General features: G+C 37.4%; 1 protein-coding gene across 2 annotated transcripts in view; it reads left to right on the top strand.

Annotated features, from left to right (window-relative positions):
* Positions 1–23393, top strand: part of PITPNB (phosphatidylinositol transfer protein beta) — a 63172-nt gene that overhangs the window by 861 nt on the left and 38918 nt on the right. For both annotated transcript variants that reach the window (XM_045534369.1, XM_045534370.1), the window contains exons 2-7: positions 3804–3834; positions 6664–6809; positions 17956–18047; positions 18691–18698; positions 19521–19595; positions 21206–21289. In XM_045534369.1, the coding sequence (XP_045390325.1) occupies positions 3804–3834; positions 6664–6809; positions 17956–18047; positions 18691–18698; positions 19521–19595; positions 21206–21289 (436 nt within the window). The remainder of the gene's footprint in view (positions 1–3803; positions 3835–6663; positions 6810–17955; positions 18048–18690; positions 18699–19520; positions 19596–21205; positions 21290–23393) is intronic.

The following is a 23393-nucleotide window of genomic DNA, read 5'->3' as shown; positions in this document are numbered from 1 at the left end:
TTGTTGAAAAGTCGTAGTTTTTTGCACTGGCAAGGACTGTCTGGAAGTGAATGTTCAGCTGTCATAGCTGGTTCGTGTCGTCAGCATTCCTTGGGCAACCAGGGGTTTCGAGGACTGCCCCATTCTTTGTTGTTTTTCACATCCTCTTTTCATTTTAAATTCTTAGAAGTGCTTTTTGCCCAATTTAGTTATCTCCAGACACCTTATTTGTAGTGTTTCCAAACATTTCTTAAAAAGTCACTGATGTGACTTGTCTACTTAATACCTTCCAAAGACCCTCTATCACCAAGAATAAAAATCGAAGTTTCTACAGCAGTCTACAAAGCCTTACACTGTTTTTTTTTCTGCTGTGATCTCATTTACTATTTTTTTTCTCTTCCATTACAGTCTTGTTAACAAGCTTCCTTGCTGTTCCTCCACTACTCTAGAATAAGCTCAATTCAGGGCCTTTCTGCTTGCTTTTGTTCCCCTTGCTTGAAGTGCTGTTCCCTTAGGTCACTGACTCACCTCCTTCCAGGTCTTTGCTGGAATGTCATTTTCTCAGGGAATCCTCTGAAGACCTAATTGCCACTCCCACCAATTGGTATTTTCCTTCCTTTATTAGTTTGCATAGCACTTACTGACATCTAACGTGTGACAGAATTTATTTATTTTTTCTATCCTTCTAGTAGATGTGTTCTCTTTCTGCATGTAAGGTCCATGAATTTGCCTGCTTTGCTCACCTCCATATCCCCAGCTTTTGGAATAATAGGGACATAGTAGGTACTCAGTAAATATTTGTTAACAAATTGATGAAAAATTATAACTTTGATCACCTTTTGTTGTAGAATGAAATTTTGCAATGAAGCTTATTTATAGTACTGAACATTGGGTTTATATAAAGTTTTGTTACATGTTTATACAATGTATTGTGCAAGTGTTACCTTATTTGTTACTTTGACATCTCTCTGATGTAGGTAGGTAGCAGACATTAAGACAAATGGAGCAAATAAGACAGAAAGAAATTGACTTGGCTCAACTTACATAGTCAGTGAGTTTCAGAAGTGATTTTAGATCAGAGATCTAGTCATTTTTTTTTAATTAGTTATTTCCTACCTCCAAAAATGTAAATTAACTGTTCAGTAGATCCTGTGGACAGTTATGTGAGTAGTATCAAACTAACTCATGGAAAGCAGTTTCCATTGGGAATTTGCACACTATGCTTTTTGCAAACCTTTGTTTTCATTATAAGAATTTAAATGTACTGAGGTAACGAATATTGAAATGTGCCCAAAGTCTGTTTTTTCTAAAGAGTTATAAATTAAATTTCTTGATGTTCACTCCCTCATGTACATCTCCCCTAGGTTTTGTTTTTCTCTTTAGACGTTTGGAAGGTACTGTTTCTTATTTTAAGTATTCCCAGTGTCTAGCACAGCATCTAGTCTAGCTAGCACACTATCAGTCTCCAGTGTTCTTGAATGAAAAAATGACTCTTCTACTCTCAAGTCAGCTTTCTAAAATTGTTTTGGACAGGAGCAATGAATAGGTCATTCCTATGTGAAGATAGTGGTAACTAAAATACTTTGGCAGATGTTTATTGTCCTATGAAATTCATCCATTTTTGATAAGAAAAGGTTAGAAATGACTTTAGGGGTGGGCAGGTTCCCTTCAAGTTATTACTTAAACAATAGACAAATATCACTAACGTCTTGATTTTAAAGAACTACTTGCTGGTTCTCTTTGGAAACTTACTTTCAAAGATGTTTGAAAATTTTCAGATTGCACTAGAAGTTGAATACTGTTTTTAGAATGATAATGGAAAAGCAAAACTAGTATGTTCCTTTTTACTTTTGGTTGAGCAAATCTTGAAGAAGTTACCTGACTCATCATGAGAATCTTAATCAGTCACTTTCATTGTGAAAGAAATTACTCTGAAAGTGTTAAATAAAAATGGGGATCTTCCTGCTAAGTGAGTATTTGTTGAAAGTAGTCAGCTGCGATTCTTTGGTTTTGTGAAACTTCAGGGAAAACTTTTAACTCTTCCCCTTCTATTTCTTCCTTCCATTCCTTCTACAGTCCATCATCTTGGTTCAGGCCTTTGTTAATAACCCTTTCCCAGCCTCCCAAAAGGTGGCTTTTCTCCATTCTCCTGCTTCTCAGTGCTTTTAACCAACTGCAGATGGCTTCCTCGGGTCAGCTTTAATTGCCATTTACCTCTTGGAACAACTTCCCAGGATTCTTTGTTGCCTAATGAATTTAATAATTTCTTACCATATTATTCTAGGCCCTGAAAATATACTCCCAATCTGTATCTTTCTAGCCTCCCCTCCCCCAGTTTATGTTGTTTACTAAGACAGTGAGCAAGTTGGTGTGCTCCCTGAGGAGACAGCTAAGATGATTAGAGATTTTTAGGTATGGAAGGACTTACAAGAAGTTTATTCTTGATGGAGAATGGAAATTGGTAACCATTGTGACTTTGGGAATGTTCGTTGTTTTTGAATCACTATTATCAGAAAGACAAAGAGTGATGAGTGACTCCCAGTAGTCAAGGAGGAGAGAATACAGGAGATATGTTTTGGACATTTGGAGACTAAGGTGATGTGAATGTGCAGGCATAAATGATTGATGAGAATAGGGAGAGAGAAGTAGGTAGAAAGTGTAGCTGGAATGAAAACTAGATATAATATTCTGGGTAATATTCTCTCATTTCATATTTATGTATAAGAAAGACTATTAAACAAGAATGTCTAGGTGGAAAAGATTGTCACTGATACAATAAACTAAATGACTCTTACTATAAGAAAATAATAAGAGAAATTGCAGCTGAAGAAAAATTGGAATGAGGAAAGCTGTTAGGAATTTTCTGTAAAATGACAGTTGTGTAAGACGTGGAGAGAAAAGTCTGAGGACTGTGTCTCCTCCATCCCCCCCAAAAGTAAGTTGCTGTCTTGGAACCAGCTATTATTGTGAGACAGGGAGGGTCTTGGTTTTCAGAATTTATGATGGAAATAAGTTAAGGAATCTCCCTGTAAAAATCTGGAGATAAAATGCAATATTCTGACATAAAATAATAAACCATAATATTATTGGAATTCATCTTTAGGACTGTATTATAGGCAAAATGGAGCTATAATGGTAATCCTTTTGGTATGTCCAATAACAGACTCCCTTGGACAGGATCAGACACATCAACCTTACATGGAATCTACCCTGGAAGGGATTATTATATTTATAAGGTTCAAGGTAGTTTCTATGGTAAAGTTTTTTCATATTAATTTTAAAGGACCCCTTATTTTATCTTACTAAATTTGAGGAATAATTGAGTAGTGGGGGAACATTTTTTGGAAGCGTTCATTCATGATATTCAAGACATGTATTCTGTGAGAAGTATTATGAAAATAAAATGCACTGTATATAGATGGAGAATGAAACCACACTAAAAATTTCATGAGGGCAGCCTGACCAGACAATCTACAAATAATACATTCTGTACGCTGCAATTTTCAGTGATGAGTTTTCGCTTGTTTCTGTGCTCTTCACAAGAATCTCTGCTACTGCATGTTGGGGTCCCAGCACAATGAGAATGCTAAAAGCAAATGATCATTGAGATCCAGAAACCATTGTTTTAGTTTCCCAGCTTAACCCGTATTTAGGGCTATAGACGTTGTAAAGACCCTCTTCCATAAATGACATCCTCATGCTTTTGGATTTAAGTGTCTTCTTATATAGTATAATTGAATTTAAGGTAAAAGCTCTTTACAGATCTGTTTTAAAGCTGACTGTTTCATATGTAATGTATATATTTTTTTCTTTTGTCTTTTTAGCCGTGTGGTTTTGCCATGTTCTGTTCAGGAGGTAAGTCTTTCTTGCTTCTGCATCGTTTATTGGTATAGGTAGTTTATTTCGATAGGTGAATCTAAACTGGTATTTTCCTAGTATCCATTTACCTTTCGTTCCAGCTTATGTGACAGAATGAATTATGATGTGTTACACATAATTAACTGCAAATGTATTTCTTATTAACTACCTTGTTTTGGAAGAGTCTAAGGAATGTTGTTTAACCTCTGATCCAGTGCTGGAATTCTTTCTCCAACATCCCAGAGAAATGAGGCTCCAGCCTAAACTTAAGCACTTTAAGGTTAAGTAGCTTGCTCCTTAGAAAAGCAGCCTACTTTACTGTTGGACATTTTAAACATTTGTCTTTAAACCAAAATCTGCTTTAGTGTAATGTTTGACTACTATTTATGGATCATCCACCTGAGCAATGGGAAATAAGCCTGTTCTGTCTTGCGTGTGGTAACCCTTCAGGTTTTCTGATGGCAGCTGTCCCCCACCTCCCCTCAGTCCCTTTCGTTCCATCTTGAAAGGTCCCAAGGTTAAATATTCCCAGCACATTCATTTGGTCTAATATTAATTTACTAATAATATGACCTCTAGACTTCCTCACCAGCTGGTGTCATTACTGCATATGTTGTAGTTGTTGATCTGAACTGAAAACAGTATTCCAGAAATGGTCTGACCAGCACAAAACTGAGCACTTTTCTTCCACAGTCTGCATGTAATATAGAAATATATCACCTATTCAACTCCTGCATGTCCTGCAGTTGTGGTATAGCCAAGAATGAGGATAAAAGCAGAAAAGTCTTGTGAGAAATGAAGATACGTGTAGCAAAACTCATAAAACTCTCTGGGCCCCTCTGTAACTTGCACATAGTTCCCATTTGCTCAATTATCTAGTTTTCCTAGAGCTAAAGGTAGATTAGAAGCAGTGAATTGGAAGTGAGACAAAACAAACTGATAACCTAAGAAGTGACAGCTGACAGAAGACAGAAAAAAATGCAGGAACTAAAAAAGAGTAGCTGGCACTGTTTAGTGTAGACTTGAACACAGCTGTATATATCTCAGGAGTGCCTGAGGTTTCACTGTATCAAAGCACACTCCAGACCTGCCAAGCACCCCTATTCTTTATTTGCACAATTGGTTGTTTGAACTTGAATGTGGAAGTTGATATTTGTTTTGGTTAAATTTTTTCTTTTGGTTTCAGCTGGTTGAATCAGCTTGTTGAAATCTTTGAGTTTTGGTATTGTTACCCAAAATAATCTTCTTAGCTTTTTGTTATACTCGGATTTAATAGACATGTCTTCTGTATCAATTTGTTATTCTTAAAAAATGAGAATGAGAGAAAGCCTAGTAGCATGCCACAAAATATCAGTCTATTAATAACATTTTCTGGATACTGTGTTGTTTCTGTGTGTATTTTTGTTACTGTGTGTTCCTGACCAAAATGAAATTTACCTTTTGCCTTAGAGACATTTTAATCCTGTTTTAGAATATGACAGTGTTGAAAAGTACATTTTGAAGATATTTAAGGACTGTGGCATTACTAGACTAACCCAAGTATTGTATCATGGAAAGCCAAAAGGAGAAATATAGTCCTCTCTGCAGTTTCTACAGAAGTTTATTTTTGGAGCATTTAAGAAATATTTTTGGTTTCATCTTCCCAAACCCTTCCAAATTGAGTAAGATTGTGTGTGGGTCTGGGTTTTTAAATATAATTAACCTGCAAGATAGCATCATATCCCTATGAGCTTTTTAGATATGAATATTTATTGAGCTGACAACTACCCCTATTTTTTGTCCCTCAAATAAAATGCTAGTTTTGAATTACAAGTTCTTAGAGGTAGATTTTTATAGCTTTTCTTTGAAAATATGCTTACAAAGAGGAAAACACTTCTTCAGGCTATCTTCATTGGAAGGAAGAAATGTAGCCAAATTTGTAGAGTTGGAATTAGTGCCATGATTGGGTCACAGGAACAAATTAGAACACAAGAACTTTGCTTTTACAATATTTGTTGGATCTAGTGGCTCCAGACTGGCAAAGTACAGTACTGCTGACTCATGGGTATTGATGCAGACCACTGAGAATTCTGGATCACTTTAAATGAAATAAAAATTGCTACCAGCAATTTGCTGCCTCTTATGGTAATGCTTGTATATTTATAAGACTTTAAAAACAATTTCTCTTTACTGAAGAACTTCACAATTAACAGGTCTGATCCTGGGTACCCAGTCACTGTTTCTGGTTGGCTAAGGAAGGGCCAAACTGGGCATGTAATACATAAGTCATGGGGGGAAAAAGATCCCAGAGGTCTATAAAAATTGGGACTGTCATGAGTGATTCTTTGGATCTTCAGGCTTTTGTTATTACACCATATGTCCCTCCTCTGTATCAAGGTCAATATTCTGGTTGCTCAGCTTTAATTGGCAATGTGACAATTATATTCCTGGCATACTTTCTTTAGAATTTTGTGACATTGAGTGAGATATAATAGTTGTGAAAATGCTTTGGAAAGTACAAAATGTATATTGTTCAAAAGTTGAACCAAGTGGCAAGACATTTTCTTGATAAATGGATAGTATAAAAACACTAGAGTATTTGTAACTGGCAATTTTTTTTTGAATAATGGAAATCCTGTAAAATACAGAGTTTCTTAAAACTGTGATCATCTGGTGTTTGACTTCCTAAACACATTAATTTCTAATTTGAGTTGTGTTTTCTTATAGAACATATGTGCTGAATAGTGTGGATATGCTTTTCTATATCTTCTATATTAAGATTTTAGCATAGAAAATTTATGCAGTTACTGCTGACTTACTGAAATTCTGTGCTCTTTGAAATTTCAGTATCAGGTTGGGCAGCTTTACTCTGTTGCAGAAGCTAGTAAGAATGAGACTGGCGGTGGAGAAGGAATTGAAGTCTTAAAGAATGAACCTTATGAGAAGGATGGAGAAAAGGGACAGTATACACATAAAATTTATCACCTAAAGAGGTAAGCAGGGTATTCACATTTGACGCTTAGTCATTATGTTAAGTAATTATGCTGTAACTACCCAGCTTACTTACGAAGCATGTGACTATCCAAATTATTAGTGGACACGTTGAGATACATTTTTTATTTCAATGTGATAATATGTTACAATCTAATTTTTTGAGAGAACTCCCCCATTGGTTATTTTTAATTATAAAAGTAATATATCTGCTTATAACAAAAATTCAAACAACAGAGAAGACTATAAAATAAAAACTTAGCCCCCACCCCTTGCCATGAAATATCTATAACCACAGAGAGAAACACTAGAAATGGCTTAGGGTTTATCCTTCCAGATCATGTTCTGTACATATTAAAATATTTAAAAAAAAAACAGATACATCACCTGTATCATTTTTAGTTTCTACAACAAATGGGCTCATACCGTGTGGTTGTGCAGTTCGCTGAATTTTTCACGCAATGATATATCGTAAACATCCTCCATGTTATTATTTAATATCCGTGTGATTCTTTTTAGAGCTGAGTAAAATTTCTTAGTGTGGACATCACATAGTTTACTTAACCATTCCCTAAGTGATAAGTCCATTTAGGTATTGTAGGTATTTTCTAGTTTTTGTCTGTTAGAAATAATGTTTCTGTGAGCATGGTTGTCTTTATGCCTTAAGATTACTATTTCTCTAGGAAAAATTTATAAAAGTAAGTTTGCTGGGAAGACATGCACATTTTAAATATTGATATTGTTGCCAAATGCCCTCTAAAAGTTTGATAATGTACATTCTTCCATATTTTTCTATCTTTCAAATTTTTGCTAATTTCCTAAACAGAAAACTGTTGTCTCGTTTAAATTTGTATTTTCCCTCTTTCGAGATGGGGTCTTGCTGTGTTGCCTAGATTGGAGTGCAGTGGTGTGATCACAGTTCACTGCAACCTCGAATTCCTGGGCTCAAGTAATCCTCCTGCCTTAGCCTTCCAAGGAGCTAGGACTATAGGCATGCATCACTATGCCCAGCTAATTTTTTTTTATTTTTTATTTTTTGTAAAGATAGAGTCTCGCTATGTAGCCCAGGCTGGTCTTGAACTCCTGGCCTCAAGTGATCCTACCACCTCCTTGGCCTCCCAAAGTGCTAGGATTACAGGTGTGAGCCACTGCACCTGGCCTGTATTTCTTTATTAGTGAGGTAGAATGTCTTTTCATGTTAATTGACCACTTGAATTTCTTGTGTGACTTGACTGTTCAAATCCTTTGTTTATTGTTTTTTCTCTTTGGTTTGTCAAAGTTCTCTTGCATATTCCCCTACATTTGGCAGTCTAATTTCTATGTTTGGCATAAATATTTTAAAATAGAAAATGCATACTAATATAAATCTTAGGGCAAAAGACTGGTAATGGCTTTTAAGAGTCAATTTTGTTAATAGTCTCCCCAGTTTATTAAAGGTAGTAGGGAATCTGTGCTTTTCTTCTGTCTCTGTTGTCTTCGTATTGAAATGAATCATACTCAGGTTTTGTAGAGCTCCTTAAAGTTGCAGGTGAAAATTAGCTGGGCATGGTGGCACGTGCCTGTAGTCCCAGCTACTAGGGAGCCTGAGGCAAGGGGAACCCCTTGAGCCCAGGAGTTGAAGGCTGCAGTGAGCTATGATCATGCCACTGTATTCCAGCCTGGGTGTCAGAGTGAGACCTTATCTCTAAAACAATAAAAAATTAACGTTGCAAATGAGCTGTAGTGAGCAGTATTTTTCATATTTCCTCAGTTTAGCTATCCTGCTTGGTTTATAGTGACATGTAACCTACTGGTTATCACTTTATAGAATATTAAATTTTATCATTTTTTTCTACAATACAGCATTTCTTTGCTTCTGTTACAAGTTTGACTTGAGAAGTAATTCCAAGAGTAAAGGCAGTACCTCTAATCAATTATCCATAGAGACTGTCTTAGTCATATTTTCAATTAATTTGAAAAACCTGAGTTTTAAGCACCCTAAGTTCATCTGAAAAACTTTGCATTGAGAGAGAATTTTGGCATTCTAGATCGTATAGTCTATATAATATGAAAGCATTGAATTTATATATACTTGGCTTTCTTTTTCTAGCATTTTTGCATTTCTCCATTGAATGCTACTAACACATATAAGTTCTTATTATAAACATATAACTCTTCCTGGAGTTCTAAAATAAACCACAGTTTGATATGTAAAATTTTGTGTTGGTCTGTGATGTCCTTTTTAGATCACTATTCCATATGTGAATTAATTTGAAATACATTTAAAATATCTTCCAGTTGAAAGCTAAGAGTTGAAATATTGAGGAAATATATATATATGTTTTTAAGAGATAGGGCCTTGCTCTGTTGCCTAGGCTGGAGTGCGGTGGTCCAGTCAAGCTCACTTTAACTTCACTTCTGGGCTTAAGCAATTCTCTTGCCATCAGCCTCGAGAGTAGATGGGACTATAGACACCACCATACCTGGCTATGTTTTTATTTTTTGTAGAGACATTTTTATTTTCTGTAGAGATAGGGTTTCACTATGTTGCCCAAGCTGGTCTGGAACTCCTAGCCTCAATGGTTCTCCCACCCTGGCCTCCCAGAGTGCTGGGATTATAGGTGTGAGCCGCTACACCTGGCCTGAGGAAATGTTAGATCTATTACTACATGGAAAAGACCAGTTACTAAATAATATGTACATTTATAATATGTTACATGTTTTTTAAAAAATCAGAAAAACCTAGAAAGAGGTTCATTAAAATGTGAAAACTGTCACCTAGTGGTGGGATGTGGGTGATTTTTAAAATTTTTTTATTTTTCCATATTTTCATTTTTATGAGAAAGGAAAGGAATGTTAAATATTATTTTTGAAACAGTTGATTTATGTAACACTCCAGCCATAAATAATCTCTTAAGTTGAAAAGGGCTGTATAAATATGGTTAGCGCAAGAGAGATTCTTATTCTCGAGAGCTTATTTGGGCACAAGGTTCAGAATTCCTCTCAGGCTTTTAGTGGATTAAATAAAGGAAAATTCTGGCTGTCTGGAGGCCAGCCTTCTGGCACACTAGAGTCTGGAACATGTCTTCGTTCCTAGAAGGAGCTGAAATCATCTCAGAGTAGTAGCCTTTGGTTTTACCCCTTCATGCACTCGTTTACTTCTTATTGCAGTTCTGAGAAATAGACAATATATATATTGTATATAACAAGACACTAAGGCACATGTTTACCCAAGGTCACAAAGCTAATAAGTGGCAGAACGGTGACAGAGACCTGGATTCTCTGACTTCTAATCCCACACTCTTGCTTACAGTAGGAAGTCCCAGGTGCCTGGCAAGAAGCTCTCAGAACCCAGTGAGCACAGGTCTCCGTTGGAAGGGAGGGACGGAGGAGGTCTGATGGGATGATGAGGGCAATTTGATGCTCTTAGAAAGCTGGCCTTGTCACACAAAGATGGCACCTGTGGACAAAAACACAGTATATCAGGAAAGGGAAAAAGCAAAAGGGTATGGCAATAATGAGTCTCAGGCAGCATGGTAAATAACAGGCACTCTGTCAGCAATGAGAAACGACCCCAGACCTAGCCATTGATAAAGACAAAGCAGGGACCAGTTGTTGCAGGAGACTGGAGGAAGGAATGGCTGTGGGGCAAGGGCAGTCAGATGTTTACAGTAAAATTTGTCAGTGTCACATTGAAGGTACATTTGCCACAGGACAACTATTAGGAATGGCAAAGACTTATCAGAAGTAAATGGTGAGGCCTTCATTGTGCTGTAGGAAAGACCTTGATCCCAGGGCAAGGCAAGTGGTGCAGCCGCATCAGACGTGAGTTTCCTCAAGGGCATCAGTTTAGCATGCTGGAGACTCATCCATAGTCCCTGGTTTTAGAGCTCTCTCCCTGCAGAAGTGAAATTTGCATCCGGAAGTGAAATTTGCATCCGCTAATAGGTTTCCTTTTACGGCACTTCATTAGTTAACCTAAGCTGTGTGCATCATCACTGTGTAACATCAATAGAATTGCAGACTTGGCCAAGGCCTTATTTTACAGTTGAGATACTTGAAATTCGGAGGTCAGCTTTACCCAGTGTAACCAGTCTGTGGATTCCCTGGCCACTGTGCTTTCCCATTTCAGCAACACACCTCTTGATAAGATGTTTACACTTAATCTCAACCAGAAGATTGAGAAACAACATTGACAAGGTTCTAACAAAATCCAAAAGTTAATGACTCATTGCAAGGGACATTTCAAATATCTGATTTCTGTGAACCTCAGGTAATAAATTTTCTTGTGGGATAATGAATTCTCTCCATATTTTGTTTGATAACTTATAGTGAGCAGTCACCCATGGTAATTCTACATAGAGGATCTAGTACTTATCTATTCTTGCTGTGTGACAGTCACTGGGTTACTATAAGTGCTCTGGGTGGGAGCTTTTTCATTCCCCACAGGAACCTCAGCTCTGAAGAAACTGAGATCCAGAAAGGTTTTAGTAACTTGCTCCATGTCTCACTGCTGTTTGGTAGCAGAAATGGGACTTGGATCCAGGCAGGCACTGTGACTCCAGAACCTGCCCTTTTAACCACTTTGCTCTACTGCTGAGCTCTGTGGGAGAGTTAGAATGTTTTCCACTTCCTGACATTAGCTCCATGGAAGTTTACAGAGAAGTTCTTCCAAAACCTCAAGTTTCACCATATCTCATTTTCTCATAACTCTTAAAAGTCTCAAGTCTTCCTCCAAAATAAAGCTAAATTTAACAAGGTACTTAAGATTATCCATATATCCGCAATTGTTATAACTCTATCCGGAATAAAAACCCTTGGGTCTAAGCAAGCCAGTCTCTTTATTGTCCTCCTTAAGTAATCTGTGCAGCCCCCCAACTCCCACCTCCAAGCCTTTGTTCAGTCCCTTATACTTTTTTCTTCTTTTGATGTCGGGCCTCTCACAACCTGCTTGATTTTCTGAGTTCAAGACCTGCCCTGTGCAGAGGTATTCCTTGGCTACTTTTATTCATATTGGTTCCTTTTCCCTAAACTTGTCACTTTTTGTGACTTCTACTCATTTTGAGTAGTCATACATTTCCATATATGTACGTGTATTTATCTTGTTGTACCCCATTTTCCACTAAAGTCTGAGTCTGTTTCCTTATTTAATACACACTTAGTAGTGGATGATGGTAAAAGAGAAGGGAATTTATTAATACTAGGCAAAGAATTTTGAAGCAGGACAAGGAAATGTGTTACAACTTTTGAGATGGCATTTCAGAGAAAAACTTGGAGCTCCTGTGACCTCACTGAACGAACGGTGACCACTCTTTGTTTGCTCTCCCATTTGGGGGAAAGTCAGCTTTATTCTTTTTTATTCTGCATAAGCATTATGCCCCATCACTATCTTCAGTCAGTCCTGGATGATGGGGAATTTGAAAAGCTTTGCCAATTCCAGAATGGCCTTGTTTCCCGAGGTTGAAAGAGCAGAGGTTTTATTGAAAAAAATCATTATTTTAAATTTCACATGGTTCAAGGTAAGAGTTTTTTTGTAAGCAAGAGAAGACATGTGCCAGGAACCTAAATTATGTGTAAAAATGGAAAGTTTAAAATGACCTGAAAATTTAAAGATTGGTTATGTATGATGCTTCACATTCAGAGAGCATCTTGTATAAGTAAGAAATTAATAAATGTCAGCCAAATACAGTAATTCTTGAGTTGAGAATTAACCATCATAGACATAACACATTGTTTTTTCTTTGTATGTAGTTCAGAGTCTTAAATTTTACACAGTTCAAAGTTTTTCCTAAAGCAAGAATGATCATATTTTGGAAAAATACCAGAAATATTTTCTGAAAAACATTGTTTCCTCTTTATGGTATATCTCATCTTTCATTACTATTCCCCTTTTGTTGGGTGAAAAATACTTATTTTCTCTGTGTTTTATAATTCTCTAATACTCTAGAGTCTCCTTTCTCCCAGAAGTTAGCCAGTTTGTGTCTGGTATATTTTATTTCCTTCCCACAAATCAGGATTTTAAATCATTTTTGTAATTTTGCCCCCTTATGTCTCTGCATTCTTCTGTCTTCCCTCCATCTCCATTGCTGCTGTAAATGTTAAGGTACCATCATCTCTCTTGAACTTCTCCACTTGCCTCCAGATGGATATCCTGCCATCCCTTTCTTTTCTTCTGCTTTTTTTGGCTTTAAAAAAAAAAATTGTGATACAGTTTACATGCCATAGCATTCATCCTTTTAAAGTATACACTTTTGTAGTTTTTTATTATATTCACAGAGTTGTGCAACAGTTGTTATCTAATTTCAGAACATTTTCAACAACCCTCTTAAAAAACCCTGTTCCCATTAGCAATCACTGCCCCCAGTTCCTGACAACCACTGATTGCTTTCTTTCTCTGTAGCTGTGCCTGTTGTCGGCTTTTTATATAAATGGAGCTGTATAATATGTGGTCTTTTGTGATTGGCTGCTTTCACTTAGCATAATCAGTACTTCTTTCCGTTTGATTGCTGAATAATATTCCATTGTATGGAAATGCCACATTTTGTTTCCTCAGTTCATTGGTTGTTGAACATCTGGGTTGTTTCTACTTTTTGGTTGTTATAAATAATGAGATCAGAATAGTGAACAGAATAATGAATCAGAATATCAGAATAATGAGCATTTTTGTATAATTTTTTGTGCAAACATGTTTTCAGTTTTCTTGGGGAGATATATTCCTGTAAATAGAATTGGTGGAGTCTTATGATAATTTTATGTTTAGTTCTTTGAGGAACTGTCAGACTGTTTTCCAAAGCAACTGTACCGCTTTACAATCCCACCAGTGGTGTATGAGTGTTCCAGTTTCTCTGCATGCTCACTAACACTTATTATGTATGATCTTTCTTTCTGATTAGAGCCATCCAAAGTGTGTGTGAAGTATCTCATTGTGGTTTTTATTTGTATTTTTCCTGATGATTAATGATGTTAGCATTTTTTCTTGTGCTTTTAGGTCATTTGTATATCTTCTTTGGAGGAATCTCTGCTCAAATCTTTGATGAATTTTTAATTGAATTTTCTTTATTGTTGAGTTGTAAGAGTTTTTTATATATTCTGGATACTAGATCTTTATCAGATATGCAATTTGAAGATTTTTTCCCCCATTCTGTGAATTGTCTTTTCACTTTCTTGATAGTGTCTTTTAAAGCTTAAAAAGTTTATAATTTTGATCAAGTCCAGTTTGTTTTTTTTCTTTTGTTGTTTATGTTTTTGGTGTCATATCTAAGAAACCATTGCCCAGTCCAAGATCACAAAGATTTATAACTGTGTTTTCTTCTAAGAATTTTATAGTTTTAGTTCTTACCTATTTTGAGTTAATTTGAATTAATTTTTGCCACCATCCATTCTTGCCCGCTCAAATTAATTTTCTACACAAAGCCAGAATAATCTTAAAACTCAAATCCGGCTGCGTCACTTTCCTTCTTAAAGCTTTCAGTGGCTTCCCATTATACAAAGACTAAAATCTAAACTTTGGCCTGTAAGCAGGACCCATGTATCTGTATGCCCCTCCCTGCCTTGCCAGCCTTATCTCACTCCCCTCTACTCCTTCGATCACTACAGTCTAGCCATGCTGGAGACCTTAGCCTGGCTCAAACAGGCCAAGCCTTTTGCTTTCTATTCCCTTTCCCTGCTTCTGTAACCTCAGATTGCCATTGTAATGTCACTTCCTCACAGAGGCCTTCCTGACCACCCTTGCCCCACTTACTTTCCCAGTGCCGTGTTCCTTAATTTCACTTCAGTACAGGAGATTCTCTTTGTGGTGTTTTTACCAGTCTATTTTCAGCTTTCCTCCTTGGAAATTAAGCTCTGGGTAGGAATTGTCCCTTTGTGTTCACCATTATTTATACAGCCTCTGGCACAATGGACATTCAGTAAATACTCCAGTGAACGAATGAATGCTTGAATGAATGAGGTGCCCAATGTATTTTTTTACCCCTGCCCTCTCAACTCAACCTTCCTTGACTTCAAGAAGAACTGGAAAGAGAAGGCCTCCCAGTGTTTTTAAGGTATATTTCAGTTGACTGTAAAATGAAAGAATTATTAGTTTATTTATGGTAAATTAATCTCATCTTCAGATTCTTCTCTATATTTTTCTACATTTTGATGTTCTTCGGCAGAAGGAGGAAGGGTAGAAAAAAGTAGTTTTGCTCATGTTGTTTATGGGAGGACATTAAAATTTCAAGTGGATAATGTAGTTTGAAATGATTTGCAGTGGTGTTATTTATCTTAGGAATAGGATTTAAAAAAAGAAATGTCTTAGATCAGATGTTCGGTGTACATTATGGTCATTTATTCTGAATTTTTTAAACCATATAAGGCCTTTGTTTTTCTATACTACTACAACAGAGTTGCCTTGCCTGGAAACAAACAGGCTCACAACTATTGTTATATTAAACTTAGATGTTACTATTATCTCCTCTCAACACAATGGAATAAAAAACTTCTGTTGAATTTTACCCTGCAGTTAAATATTTTTAAAGTATATTCAGAGTGGGACAAGGGCTATGTATTCTTAAAGAACCTTCATGCTTTTGAATATTATGCTGTGGGTGACTCATAAACAGCTGAAATCTAGACGCATTTACCTGTCTCAATGAAGTAAGTAAGCACCGTTATGAAATTTGGCATATCACGAGAGAACACCACTTCTTGAATAGTTTGGGAGAACAAGAGGAGGACTATCCTTTTTGTGTTTGTTTTTGAAGGCCTAGCTCCATGCTCCATTTTGTTACTTTGGTTAATATTATAATTGTGCCTTTACGGAGGCTATTCTCTAAGGTTCCAAAACAGGAATTTCCTGTATTTTACTGAAGTGACAACTAAGGTAGAAAAATGATGTATATGTTTTCAATTATATATAAGTGACACACTTGAACTGCCTTGTTAGAAATATATTAAAAATACCATTAATGAAAATTCCTCTTTTAAAGTAGAATAGAAGTTTCGTTTACTCCATTTATGCATTTTCCCCAAGTTTAGTCACTTACTTAGATTCATTTGAGGTGTACTTATTAATGTTCTCATGTTAAATATTTTTAAAAAGCCAGTAAATTTGAAACACAACTAGCTCAAAGTTTGGACTTTATTAACTATTCAAACCTATAATGAATTATTGGAGTTCACATCCTGGGAAAAATATCCTGGAAACACAGATAGTAAGCATCTGGGTCTGGGTGCAGTGGCTCACGCTTGTACTCCCAGCACTTAGGGAGGCCGAGGCAGGAGGATCCCTTGAGCCCAGGAGGTTTCATGGAGCTATTATCGCACCACAGCACTTGAGCCCAGGCGACAGAGTGAGACACTATCTCTTAAAAAAATAAATTTTACCCATATGTATTTCGTATTGGACCTCACCCACTTTTAAATGGATGTTGGTTCTAGTTCTTTAACAACATGAGAAATTTTTTGGACTACTAGATATTCTTTGACTTATTATTTTCAGTTATCCTGGCTTCATAGTTCTGAAGTTTGTATGAATTGTCCCACCATTTGAAAAGAATGTTATCAAAGAATTAGGCCTCTTTGATTATTATCTTTTAAGGATATGAAGATACATGTAAATCTCTTTATGTCCTTGGACTTTCACTTGTACTGCCACATGTCATAGGGATACTTTAGTTTTTCTTTTCCATTGATTTAATTTGTCAGGATAGTGGAACCCCCAAACTGTGTACCCATTTTTACTCACAGTTGGCTCAGTGACTGAAAGGGGATGAATGAAAGGGTTGTCCACACTACATCTTCTATTGCTGTATAGCTCTCCAACTGGCATGGGGTTCCTTACTACCTACCTTGTTTAGCTTACAAAATTCAGCATAGGAATACCTCTGGCCAACTGCTCAATCTTATTCTAGTGTCAGAAGTCCTTTCTGGCTCCCAAGTTTCCTTAGTTCATTCTTTTAGTTGAAGCAGTTAAGTTGGTGCTTGAAAGTTTTCAGAGAAGCAGCTGTGATATGAAAAAAATACATGTATAGGGCTTGAAGTTTGAGGACATAGTTTTGACATACAGTTATTTACTCATTTAAATGTTGGTTACATGAAATGATGAAATAATGCTTGCTTCACAGATTTATTGGAAGATTTAAATGAAGAAAGGCATGTGAAAGTAACCAGCTCTGTGTCAGCTTATAATTATAAAGCAGTAACTACCATTTTTTGAGCTTCCATTATACTGGGCAATGTGCTAAACACATTACAGATACTATCTGATTTAATCCTCTCAAATAACCCTGCAGAGTAGGTAATATGAACTCCATTCAGCACATGAGGAAGCTTGGAGAAGCAAAGTACTACACCCAAGGTCACACAGCTAAGTGGTGATGTTGGGATTTAAATCTAGTCTGTGTGAAAAGCTTGTGCACATAAAACTGTTCTCTTTACAGTAGGCTCCACTCAATAGAAATGGTCATTTCATTTGCATTTCTTTGAAGACTGGTAAGACTGATTTTTCCATTTGTTAAGGAGTGGCATTTTCTAATTGTAATAGGTCTGTGGGTGTTCTTTACCCGTTTATGTGTTGGGATTGTTCTTGATTATCTTATGAATTTGCACAAACATCATAGAATCACATGTTAAATCCTTCTCTTTCTCTGACCATATGTGAGGCAGTGAGTGACAGCCACATATAAAATTTTATACTTGGATAATTTTTACTTTCTCATTTTCTACATGGATCCTTCATGTTGTCATTTTTCTTTGGGTCTTTTAGGTCTTATTCAGCGATATCCCTTTATTCTGGGGCTTTTGCATTAAAAAAAAACAGTGTAATATTGTCTAACTACAGGAGAGAACTTCTGTGTTGTATAAATGAGCAGATTGAGTAGTTTCAGTTAATGCTTAGATGTCACATCATAGGAGTAGATCTAAAGCCCCTAAGAAAGAATTGCTTCTATTAAAAAAACCAAAAACCTTGTATAGTTAAACATTCGTAACCATTTTGTTAGTTTTATATTAATTTTCCACTTGATTACATTGGGATTGAAATAAACTGTTGATAACAGTCTTGAATACTAGGTCATCAAATTTAGAACGTGGTCACCTTCAGTTTATAGTATTCTTTGAAGCAGTTTGATAGCTACAAAGAAAGAATTGATAGTGCTGTTGAAAACATATCTAGTATCTCTCTCCTCACAGCAAAGTTCCTGCATTCGTGAGGATGATTGCTCCTGAGGGCTCCTTGGTGTTCCATGAGAAAGCCTGGAATGCATACCCCTACTGTAGAACAAGTAAGCCTGGTCTCCAGCAGCCATTTCACCCTCCACCTTGAGGATGAAGAGAGGGACTCCCAGTGCCCACACCTTTGAAAAGGGTTATGCTGAGCAAGGCCTTCTACAGGTTCTCGGATAGTCACTGCCTGAGCAATAGCAGAGGAGAGGCTGCATTGGGCTCCTCCCCGCACACCTTCGTGAAGGGCATAAGTTCATTCCCAGATGACAGCCACATTGGGGTCCTTGCTGGCTGTACTGGCTCCAGGGATGAGCAAATGAAATCTTAAAGATCATCCACACTCAAAAGTATCTTTTGGTGTACTTTTATTGCCACATAATAGAGGAGGGATACACAGACTTCTGAAACAGCTTCTTGTCATTTCCTAAATTAACCTACAATGTTCTCCTTTTGTGACATTATTCTTTTTAGCATTATTTTAAAATTAAATTATTTTTCATATTATTTGTGCTTAGTAATCTGAAGTATCCTACAGTGTCACTTGTATAGAAACTATGTTTTGCAGATGTAAGCTATGAAATGTTTTGTGTTTTCAGGTAGTTTAGTCTTTGTGATGTTATGTATTGGGATAGATTGTTTCAACTCCAATTAATATTTTGAAATTTTTCCCCTTTTATTGCCTGCCTCTCCATTATGCCTCAGTTGTAACGGTGAGTAAAATTATTTTCGTGTCACATTACTCCTCATCTTTAAAGTTTCTTTTACATAATACTTATTTTTAACCATTCTTTGCTTTTTTATTAAAACTGCCCATCACTGCATGGCTCCCTCTTCTGTGTTCCACCCCACACTCTTTTACCACATGTTCCCAGTGTTAATGGGCTCTTTCTCCACCCTGTCTCAGAATCTCTGTGTTTTTTTTTTTTTTGAGACAGAGTCTCGCTCTGTTGCCCGGGCTAGAGTGAGTGCCGTGGCGTCAGCCTAGCTCACAGCAACCTCAAACTCCTGGGCTTAAGCGAGCCTACTGCCTCAGCCTCCCGAGTAGCTGGGACTACAAGCATGCGCCACCATGCCCAGCTAATTTTTTCTATATATATTTTTAGCTGTCCAAATCATTTCTTTCTATTTTTTGGTAGAGACGGGGTCTCACTCTTGCTCAGGCCGGTCTCGAACTCCTGACCTCGAGCGATCCACCCGCCTCGGCCTCCCAGAGTGCTAGGTTCCGTGTTGATTTTATTTTGCTTTTGCTACTTCCTTCAAGTGCCAGGTTGGCTCTCCAAACCTCAAGGCTTCTTTATTAACCCCATATACTTCATGGCAAGTAGGATTGTTTAAATTATTTAAAAGCATGGAGCATTTGGTTTGCCTGACAAGTCTGTAAAAATCGGTAGCTAATAATTGTGTGTCACCTGAGGATCAGTCTCCTTGTAGAGTCAAAGCATGGATGCTTGTACTGGGAATGGCTCCCTCAGACCTGAGCCCCAAAGAACCGGTGAGAGATCACTGTCATTTTCCTGTTGTGTTTTCTGCAGAATGAATATATGAAAGATGATTTCTTCATTAAAATTGAAACATGGCACAAACCAGACTTGGGAACACTAGAAAATGTAAGTTTCAACTCTGCACTTTTAGTGCAGAAGCCCCTGCAAATGGAAGTACTGTATGTAGTTCACTTTATCACCAAAGTAATGTCACCTGTGTTGGCCTAGCACCTGGCCACACCAAGCAAGCTGTGTCAAATTGAGGTGAGGCAAGCAACGAGAAGGCAAACAGGCTTTCCCTGTCAGTCCCCTTGCCTTGACACTTGAGTGGACTTTGGTGAGTTGCTGTTTTCATCAGCAACTCCCTTTTATCTCTTATCAGGAGAACATGGGTAAACAAAATTCACAGGTAATCCCCAACCCAATTTTAGCTATTAATTTTGCTAATTAGATTGCTTTCATCTCAGAATATTCACCAGAGCTGCTCTACGGAGCAGAATTGATTGCTTTGTTACCTCCACCCATTTGCTGGGATATGAGTTGACATTAGAGAAATGGCCAGACGGCAGGAGGGAGAAGGTTCTTTTAATAATTTACAAAAATGTTACCAAGCTCCTGGCTTATGTAATTATAAATTGGTGCACATTTATCTGTAAGTTTCAAGAATATCAGTTAGAACTCAGATGTAATCATTAACTTTTGGTAAGGTTTGCCACAGAACTTGGGAGGGCGTCTGGTATAGTTTGATGCCCTTGGCCCAGTGGTCCTCAAAAGTGTCATTGCTGGACCAGCCACAGCAATATATTATCTGTGGACTTGTTAGAAATGCCAGCAATGTTCAGGTCCCACCCAGGAGCTACTGAATCAGAATCTCTGGGGGTGGGCCCAGCAGTCTGTTTTCTGGTGTACTCTCCAGTTGAGAACTACTGTTCCAACCTTAGGATACACTGTTAGAGGAGAGTAAGTTAATGGTTGTGGCAAATTCTATTCCTGCTATGTTCTGTTATGGATGCTGATTAATAGAACTTTTGCATTTTAATTTGTAGTATTTGACTTTTCTTTCAAGTGATCATTTGATATTTCATGTAGTTTTTCATAGTCTCTAAAATTTGGGGTCTAAATGAGATGATTTGGTATGTTTTAATCTGTGTATGATTTGCCATTTTCAGCTTTCAAGTCGGCATGTCTTTGGCAGTTTTTAAACGATTCTTAATTGGTTCATAGATGAAGTTTCAAAAATAAATGAACAGCATGAAGTTTAGAGGCGCTGACGTCATATTGAAACTGAATAGCTTTAGGGCAATCAAATTCAGGAGAGATTTTAGACCATAGAATGCAGCATCTTGAAATCTAGTTATAATGTCACCTTATGTTTATATAGGATTTATAGGTTACGAGGATTTTGTTGGCTATCATTTGGGTTAAACATAAGTCACATAGATTTTGTTATATAAATCATCTCCAAGGACTACCAGAAAATAATATCGGCAAATTTTTGTTCTTTGGCAGCATCCTCAAACTCTCTCCCTCTTATTATTTGGGGTTAAAAGGGTAACAAAAGATTTCTAGATCTCTCAAGATTTCAGACAGCTAATTTAATGAAATAGTAATTTGGATTTAATTGCTTGTGATGTACCCTGAGAGACTCAAGATAAAGATTTTATATGTAAGTTAATAGTTTTACCTAACAAGAATAATCTGGTTTGTTTTGCTTCGTTTTTCTTTGTCATTTATAGGTACACGGTTTAGATCCAAACACATGGAAAACTGTTGAAATTGTCCACATAGATATTGCAGATCGAAGTCAAGTTGAACCAGCAGTAAGTATTATTTGATGACCTTTTAATTTGTTCCCCTTTACATCTAAAAATGATTTTCTTTCTTTCTTGTGTGGCCTATATTTCTACACTGAAATGAGCCTGGAGTTTAGTCTGGGTATGTGCAGCAAAAGAGACCAGAGAGAAAGAGAAAAGGTGATTTGCTTTCTGTGTGGATTTTGCCTTTGTGCAAGTGATCCCTTTAAGAGATCCCAGTATACCTGGGATGCATAGGTGTGTGTTTTCATGGGGGGGGGGGGGGGAGAAGGGAGGGAACCAGACACAGAAACCCACATTGTTTACAGAAGAATTCTTCCATAACCTTCTTTAAATAATACGGACCCCTATACTTCTCAAGTGTGATTAAGAAAGTAAAAATTAAATTTACATATAAGTTTTCAGTAACTTAGGGATAAAGTTGTCATTTGTGGAAAATCGCTGGTGTGGAGTATTTTAATTTAACAGTTGTTTAGCTTTCTATTTTGATTCTTACTAGATATAACTACTTGTACTCCAGGCTTTGACTTAGTAAAGAAATTTTTTTCTACAAGTAATGATGCTTATACCTTATGCTAAATTAAGACTATTATCTTGCCAAAGTCTGTGAATATTAAATCAGTTCTTATTTTGTAGTGCACTGGTTGGTGCTTTGGTTTTTTTAGGGCACATTTGTGTACTTTTTACATGTTAATACAGCCACGTTGGTCCTCTTCCTGCTGATCTAGAAAGCTAAAGTTTTGGAATACAAGTGGCACCCATTGTTTTATCAGGGTCAGGCACGGTGTGTTCCATCAGTGTCCCCTTCAATTTCTATTTTTGGTGCTTATTCCCTGAACTTGAGCAAAGCTAAACAGAAATAACTCAAACACCAAATGTCTGGTTTTGCTGCTGAAATTTAAAGGTAAACCTGAAACAAAGGTCCCTGACCTTGTCTCAGAAATCACTAGGGTTGGGACTGCCAGCAGTGGCCCTCTGCCAGGATGGGCTACTCTGCTAGGGCTCCCTTCCTGCTGAGAAGTGCGAGCACTGAGAAGGGACCCTTGTTCTAGAAGTTAAATTTTGGTTATGTTGTGATTTGAAGTTGTTTCAGTTTTAGGGCTATTTCCACATTTGAAATTATAGAGGGAGTTTTTTTAATCCCAAAAAGTGAAACAACATGTTAGCTATGCCCTTTTATTTCTCTTGGTATCGTTTACAGCCATGATGTGCTATATGTGAAAGAACAATGATGGGAAGAAAAGTAATTGGGAGTAATGAGTGAGTTGGTTAATGGCTAGGCCAGGCTAGCTTGCAAGCCTGGAACCATAGATCCCAAGACGATACCAAGCAGCAGCATATACGATACCAGGATTGGGAGCCCTGGGGAAGGCATTCCGCTTATGTTGTTGGTCTTGGCAGCTGCAGGGCTGGCCAAACAAAATGGTTTCACTGACCCAGTCTTGTGGTTCATAGGCTTGCAGTCCTCGGTATTCACCAGCAGAGTACAAGCTACCTTTGGTTTTGCTGGAGCATAAAAGTAGTTTCTTTGTTCCTGACCTCAGGTGAAAATGGGCACTCAGTGTGTGCAGGCATGAATATAGGTGGAAAGAACAGTGTAAGGCAGATTGTACAAGAGGCCTGGAGGCCCTGGTTCCCATTCCTTCCATCCCAGTATGCTTCAGCAGCGATGCATGGCAACAGCACTTGGCGTACGTGCTCCAGGTGGAAGGCACTGCCCTCGCAGAAGCTGAGTAGGTGGTTCTCTGCGTGGAGTGATGATGTTTGGGGTGGATTTTAGTGAGAGTGAACGGATTGGGCCCGAGAGAGGAGGCTTTGTAGGGTAAAGCCATGGCTCTGTGATTAAAATAACTAAGAACATACATGCTGAAATGAGATGGGCTTTAGATTTAAATTGTAAAGCTCTGCTGCTGGCTATTTAATCTTGGGTGGGTTACTTAACTCTCTGTGCCTGTATTACCTTTTGTAAAATGAGGCTAATTGTTGCAGAGGATTAAGTGTGAGCACGTAGAGCGGTTCCTGGTCTAATAGATACTCACTGTCATTGTCATTATTGGTCGCTACGCTTGGGCAAGAACTCTCAGTGTCCACATTCACACTAAGTGTTGTT

The sequence above is a fragment of the Lemur catta genome, chromosome 21 (assembly GCF_020740605.2).
Source record: "Lemur catta isolate mLemCat1 chromosome 21, mLemCat1.pri, whole genome shotgun sequence".
Classification (NCBI taxonomy): Eukaryota; Metazoa; Chordata; class Mammalia; order Primates; family Lemuridae; genus Lemur; species Lemur catta.
Note: the sequence above shows the minus strand (reverse complement) of the source record. Positions and strands in the feature narration are given on the sequence as shown.